The 7,469-nt window shown below is 45.1% G+C and overlaps 1 protein-coding gene across 1 annotated transcript; it reads left to right on the top strand.

Annotated features, from left to right (window-relative positions):
* The first annotated feature begins 72 nt into the window (after window positions 1–72).
* On the top strand, window positions 73–2,633 carry CENPBD1 (CENPB DNA-binding domain containing 1). The gene has a single exon (XM_029925624.1). The coding sequence runs from the start codon at window positions 707–709 to the stop codon at window positions 2,333–2,335; it is 1,629 nt and encodes a 542-aa protein (XP_029781484.1). The 5' UTR covers window positions 73–706; the 3' UTR covers window positions 2,336–2,633.
* The last annotated feature ends 4,836 nt before the right edge of the window (window positions 2,634–7,469 follow it).

A 7,469-nucleotide genomic window follows, 5' to 3' on the forward strand; every position in this document is an offset into this window, starting at 1 on the left:
CGCGCATGCGCGGTAAGGCCTAGGCACCGGCTTGGGACCTCTCTCCAGATGTCTACTCTACCACCTGACTTTTTAAGGACCTGACCGTGAGCGCTGTCGAGTCCTATCAGACAGCGGAGCGCAGAAATCCCAGCGACCGGCTCGGGCTAGAGGCTATGAGAATACCCAATGCCTCTAGACTTAATTTAAGTCGGGCATCTCCAAGGACACATCTTTCCCGGGTCCTCCATAGGAAGCGGCTAACAAAAGCGGACCCCGGTTCCCCGGTCCGTCCTCCCATCCCTGGCCGCTGCTGCCGGCGCCTCTCGTGAGCCTGCTACCTGGCTGCCTGCTGCTTCGCTGTCCCTCGTGAACAGGAGGCACTGACTCGGTGTGTGCTATGCAGCATTATTAACTTGCACGGATTTTTCCTGTTTTCTGGATCACGGAAATCCACGCCGGTTTTCATGTTCCTGCAGATGTGCTGTCTGGGGAATGGACACTCTGATTGACAGCAGAGGCCTACGCTGCCTGCCTTCCAATCGAGAGTGAACCAGCTTGTTTCCGGGAAAGGGGGCCGGGCTGGCCTTTGGTCACCTTTTTCACATCTGCCTGCGCCTCCTGGCAGCCCCATTTTCTTTCTCTGGTTTTGCAAGGGAGCAGAGAATAGCCACGGGCCTTCTTGCACCCGAGACTGCTGTGATTTTATTACATTTTGGAGGCCAAAATGCCTGGGAAAAGGTCCCTAAGTGCATCAGCCATCCCAAGTGCCAAAAGGGAACGGAAAGCGATTACACTCGAAATAAAATTGGAAGTGTTAAGGCGATTTGAAGTGGGTGAAAAGCTCAGCCAAATAGCAAAGGCCTTGGGCCTTGCTGTTTCTACAGTGGCTACAATCCGAGATAATAAAGAAAAAATCAAAGCGAAGTCACAAATAGCTACTCCGTTGAGAGCCTCTCGGCTGACTCGGCATCGAAGCGCAGTCATGGAGACCATGGAGCAGTTGCTGCGCGTGTGGCTTGAAGACCAGAGCCAGCGGAACGTGCCCCTGAGTGTCACAGCCATTCAGGAGAAGGCTAAGAGTTTGTTTGATGACTTACAGCGTGAAAGAGGTGAAAGCTCTCAGACAGAAAAGTTTAGTGCAAGTAAAGGGTGGTTTGTGAGATTCAAGGAGCGCCATTGTTTGCCCCACTTCAAGATAAACAGCTTGGCTCCTGGAAACAAGGATGTGTATCCAGAAGTGCTGAGAAGCATCATTGAAGAAGGTGAGTATACCCCCCGGCAAGTTTTTAATGTAGATGAGACGGGGCTTTACTGGAAGAGAATGCCGGAAGGAATGTTTGTTTCTGTGGAAGAAAAAGCTGAGCCAGGCTTTAAATCTTCCAGAGATCGCTTGATGCTGCTTCTTGGTGGCAATGCAGCGGGGGACTTTAAGTTGAAGCCCTTATTAGTGTACCACCTGGAAAACCCCAGGGCTCTGCAAGGCTACTCCAAGCCCAGTTTGCCTGTAATTTGGCGCTCAAACAAAAAGGCCTGGGCAACCAGGAGCATCTTTCAGGAATGGTTCACCTACTTTTTTTGCCCTGCTGTTGAAAAATACTGTGCCCAGAATAATCTCACCAACAAAGCATTGCTTATCCTAGACAATGCCCCATGCCACCCAGTAAATTTGAGTGATCTGTCTGATAATGTAAGAGTGGAGTATCTTCATGACAGCACAGCTGACTCGGTCCAGCCCGTGGGCCAAGGCATCGCCTCCACCTTCAAAGCTCATTACGTGAGAAGAACTTTTGAGCACATCCTAGAAGCAACAGATGGGGAGGACACAGCCATGATCAGGGAGTTTTGGAGAAACTACAGCATCATGGATGCTGTAGACAACATCGCCGTAGCTTGGGAGCAGCTGAGACCGGCGACAATGAACAGTGTGTGGAAGAAGATTTGGCCTGAGTGTGTTCAGTTCCAGAGTGTCTCCCAAACAGATAACATTTCACAGCTTCAACAAAACATTGTGACCCTTGCCAAGAATGTGGCTTTCGAAGACGTTGTAGAAGCCGATGTGGACCATTTGCTGAGGTCCCACGAGGAAGATCTTTCCAATGAGGAGCTGATGCAGCTCGAACAGCAGCCTGCGGGAGAAGAGGACAACGACGATGCCCCCGCTGCCCTGCGTCAGCTGACCACAGAAAAACTCTCGGCAGCCTTGTCACATTTCGAGGCCGGCTTACAGGTCCTCACAAGTAACAGCCCTAATGATGCGTGGAAACTGAAAGTTTCAAAAGCAATCAACGATGCAATAAACTGCTACAGGGAATTGTACAATGAGAAAAAGCGGCGCTTAAAGCAACTAACTTAAGTCAGTTTTCAGTGTGTGTGACAAACGCTCATCAAAATAAAGTCAGAAGCAACGAGACGGCCTCGGCGGATGAGACCCAGCCACACCTCTGTACTTCCAGATGCCTTACATCCTTGGAAACTCTGTTTCTGGTATTTTCATTTTGACACCTGAGAGTACCAAGTTTTATCATTAAAATATCACTGAAGTATGTTCTGTAGAATAACCGTATGCAAGAATACCCAGGAAAATGTTTCTTTAAAAAGAGAAAGCTACAGGGTGCCTGAGTGACTCTGTTCGTTAAGCATCTGACTCTGGATTTCGGCTGAGGTCATGATCTCACAGTTTGTGAGATGGAGCCTCAGGTTGGGCTCCACACTGACAGCACAGCGTCTGCTAGGAATTCTTTCTCTCCTTCTCTCTTTCTGCCCCCTCCCCTGCTCGTGTGCACGCTCTTTCTCTCAAAATGAATAACTTTAAAAAGAGAGAGAAAACTGCAAGAAGGAGACTAGCTCTTCTAGACATTAAAGCAAACGATAAACTTCTGCAGTTACATCAGCAGTCAGACCTGTGGAATACAGTCAGACCTGTGGAATAAGATTGGAAGCCCCCATTTTTTTTCAATGGTTTAGGACAACTGGTTAATCATTTGGAAAAAGATAAAATTAGACCCATGCCTCACAGCGTACACAAGATTAAGTAAGCAGATAAGGAATCCAAAAGCAAAAATCGAAACCATCCAAGTACTATAAAAACACATAGACAAATGCCTCTTTGACCTGGGTGCTAGGAAATCTTCCATGACTTAAGATCCAGATGAAATAAGAAAAGTCATTTGAATTTATAAAACTGTAAAAAAAAAAAAAAGAGCTTTTCCATAGGGGAGAAACACTACAAACAAAGTCAAAAGCAGTTGACAAACTGGAAGAAAATATTTGCAGCATCTCACAGATAATGGGCTAATCCCTGATATATAAAGAACTCTTAGGATTGAGAAGGAAAAAAATACCAAAATCCAATAGAAAAGTGGACAAAGGATATAATTCATAAATAAATAAATTAGATCTTGAAACATGAAAAGAAGTTCGACCTCATTCATGATTAGAGGAATGCAAAGTAAAGCTACACAGATACTGTGTCTCACCAATTAGATTGGCAGATAATCAAACAGTATGACTACACACTTCTGGTGAAGCTCTGGGAGAACAGGGACACCCACATGGCCGATGGGAATGCAAATCGGTACAGCACATAGCGGGACATCAGACACTCATAAAAAATAGCTTTCTTTTGGATTAACAATCCCACTTTTAGGACTGTACTCTGAAGATACACCTCCAACAAAAGAAAATACACGGGCACAGATCATTTGTTGCATCCTTGTTTGTAACTGCAAAAGTGAGGAGACAGCCTGAATATCCATATATAGAAGAATAGTCAAGTATGAAATGGTTATTACATACAATGGAATATAATCTAGATTTAAATGATAACAGTAATAAAAGAGGAAGAACTCTGGACTGGTAGGGAATGGTTTCCAGGGTATACTATTATTTGAAAAAAGAAACATGCAAAAGAACAGTATGCTTTCATTTTTGTGGAAGATAGAAGGGGGAGGGACTTCTGGGTAGATCAGTCAGTGGAGCATATGGCACTTGACGTCAGAGCTCAGATCATGATCTCACAGTTCATGGGTGAGATCCCCACGTCAGACTCTGCTGGCACTGCAGAGCCTACTTGACATTCTCTCTCTCTCTCCTTCCCTGTCTCTCTGCTCCTCCCCCATTCACGCGCTCTCTCTCTCTCTCAAAAAAAAAAAAAAACTTTAAAAAAGAAGGCGGGGGGTGGCCTGGGTGGCTCAGGCAGTCAAGCATCCAACTTCAGCACAGGCCATGATCTCGCAGTTCATGGGTTCGAGCCCCTCGTCAGGCTCTGCTGACAGCTCAGAGCCTGAAGCCTGCTTTGGATTCTGTCTCCCCCTCTCTCTCTGGCCCTCCCCTACTCATGCTCTTTCTCTCTCTCTCTCAAAAATGAGTAAAGGTTTTAAAACTTTATTTAAGAAAGAGGTAAAGGAAGTAAGAAAATATACATGTATTTTACTCATTTTTGCAAAAAGAAACACAGGAGAAACCTTTAGTCTCATTAGGAGACTAAAGACATTGGTTACTGATGGGGAGAAGGGACAGAAAGAAGCAAAGGAACAGGGGAGGAAGATATTTGACGGGCCTTTTAAAAATTTTTTGTTTTAATGTTTATTTTTGAGAGAGAGAGAGCTCACACAAGTTGGGAAGGGGCAGAGAGAGAGGGAGACACAGAATCTGAAGCAGGCTGCAGGCCCCAAAGCTGTCAGCACAGAGCTTGACGCAGAGCTTGAACCACAAACCATGAGATCATGATCTGAGCTGAAGCTGGACGCGTCCAGGCGTCCCAAGTTTTTTTTTTTTTTTTTAAGATTTTATTTTTAAAAGATTTTTTTTAAGATTTTATTTTTAAGTAACTTCTACACCCAATATGGGGCTTGAACTCGCAGCCCCAAGATCAAGAGTTGCATGCTCCACCAAACGAGCAGCCAGGCACTGGTACTGACTTTAGGAACCATGTTAATATATCACAACAATAAAATAGGCAAATAAGGGGTGCCTGGGTGGCTTAGTTACTTAAACGTCTGACTCTTGATCTCAAGGTCATGAGTTCAAGCCCCATGTTGGGCTCTGCACTAGGTGTGAAGCCAACTTAAAAAAATAAAAATAGGGAAATTAAAAAAATGGAGTACATGAATGGGACCATATTTCACATGAGTTACCCACAGTGAAAGAGAAGAAACAACCAAGTGAACTCTAGACACCATGTTTTGACTGTATGCCCTCAGACTGAAAACAAAAAAGAACTCAAGAAAATATTCAAGTCTAGTTAGTAGGCTTCTTTTTAGCAATGCTAAAGGGACTCTGTGTGTTCTAGGGTTGAGCAAATAAATAATTCTAGATCATGGGACCAGGTTTCTGTCAAGGAAGTGAATTACAAATTTTATAAATGGAAAAGAATCTTGTGTTGCTTGGAAATTGGAAGTTATCGGTGTGAACTCATGTTTTTGAGAAGTTTATGGAGGACTAGATGTTGATGAAGGGGCTGCTATTTCCTAGCTGTCTGGTAAAAGGACCTAGAAGCAGTGACCGGCCTGCTGTAGTACTGAGCACACCAAATGACATCTCGTTTACTGAATGACCTCCACTGAGAGGTATTAGGGCTCGTTGAAGAAAGCACTGGTTTCAGAGCTGGGAGAGGGAACGCACAAGAGACACCAAGAACACCTGACTATGCAAAAAAGGAAACAGCTCCTAAAGAATGACAGGAACACGTCAAAAGGACAGGAGACAAGTAGATCGAAGTCAACATCCCCAGGAATGGGGCAAACAATGCACCGAGGACACAGCGTCACTTCTGGGGAATTCCCACTCAACGTGCACAGCCTGAGTCCCATCAGAAAAACCCACATTGAAGGATATTCTTCAAAATAATTAATTTGTGCTTTCCAAGTTTCTTTATTAATTTTGAGAGAGACTGAGATAGTGTGAGTGGAGGAGTGAGTGGCAGAGAGAGATGGAGAGAGAGGATCCCAAGCAGGCTCCATACTTCACACGGGGCTCAAACCCACAAAACCATGAGACAATGACCTGACCTGAAACCAAGAGTCAGACACTTAACCAACTAAGCCACCTGGGTGCCCCAATTAACGTGCTTTCCAAAGGGGTCTATCATGCACCCTTCCAGATTAAAGAAGGCTAAATAGACATAGCAGCTGAATGGCAAAATCTAAATAAGTGCTGTTGTAGGTGCTGTGATGTGTCCAGATGTGTAATTTCCTGGTGACTGCTGCACCGCTGCCATGTAACGGCCGGAATACACACCAGTATTTACAGGCAAAGGGGTATCACCTCGGAAACTCACTGCCAAATGGTTCAGAAAAACAAATGTGCGGATGCAGAGAAAGAATACAGCAAAGGGGGCAAAAGTTAATATTTAGGGAATCCAGGGGCGCCTGGGTGGCTCAGTCGGTTAAGCTCAGGTCATGATCTTGCAGTTTGTGGGTTCACGTCACACATCAGGCTCTGTGCTGACAGCTCAGAGCCTGGAGCCTGCTTCTGATTCTGTGTCTTCTCTCTCTATGCCCCTCCTCTGCTTGTGCTCTGTCTCTCAAAAATAAATAAGTGTTTAAAAATTTTTAATATTTAGGGAATCCAGGAGATGGGTAAATGGGAATGTTTTTGTAATGTTTCTATAGATCCAAATTTGTCAAAATATAAATGGTAAAAGAGGGGCTCCTGGGTGGCTCAGTTGGCTGGGTGTCCAACTTTGGCTCAGGTCATCATCTCATGGTTCATGAGTTTGAGCCCCATGTCGGGCTCTGTGCTGACAGCTCAGATCTTGGAGCCTGTTTCAGATTCTGTGTCTCCCTCTCTCTCTACCCCTCCCCTGCTATCTCTCTCTCTTTCTCTCAAAAATGAATAAATGTTAAAAAATGTTAATGGTAAAGGAAAATACTATTTTATCACCTAAAAGAGAGGGAAAACATATTTCATCTTACATCAAGTATCCAAAGTATAGCTTTTTTTTTTAATGTTTTATTTATTTTTGATACAGAGAGAGACAGAGCATGAGAGGGGGAAGGGCAGAGAGAAGGAGACACAGAACCGCAAGCAGGCTCCAGGCTCTGAACTAGCTGTCAGCACAGAGCCTGACGCGGGGCTCGAACCCATGGACCTGAGATCTGACCTGAGCTGAAGCCGGAGACTCAACTGACTGAGTCACCCAGGCGCCCCCAAAGTATAGCTTTAAGTTATGTGTAGTTGGAGGTGTGTGTTCAAATGTGCCAAGACCAGGCCCACAAATAGCCCTCCCACACCTTTCCTCCCTCCCTTCTGCTTGTGCCCGTAGAGCTCCCAGGTTTCTACAGACGTAGGGTTACAGTCTACCAGCCTGTGTGAACTGCAACTGGATATGAATGGTATATAAAGACCCCTTTTAAAGCAGATTCCTTATATTCACAGGGTCATGGCCCCTTTGAGATCCTGGTCGAAACTAGATCATCTCTCTGAAAAGAATGTACATACACAGAGGGAAGAGGGGCAGTTAGGTTTCTCCTGAAGCCCCGGGTAAT

Source organism: Suricata suricatta, chromosome 16, assembly GCF_006229205.1.
Source record: "Suricata suricatta isolate VVHF042 chromosome 16, meerkat_22Aug2017_6uvM2_HiC, whole genome shotgun sequence".
In the NCBI taxonomy this organism is placed as follows: domain Eukaryota; kingdom Metazoa; phylum Chordata; class Mammalia; order Carnivora; family Herpestidae; genus Suricata; species Suricata suricatta.

Bases quoted from the DNA above. Each gene is read 5' to 3' on its own strand.
- CENPBD1 (XM_029925624.1), top strand. From the start codon at position 707: ATGCCTGGGAAAAGGTCCCTAAGTGCATCAGCCATCCCAAGTGCCAAA.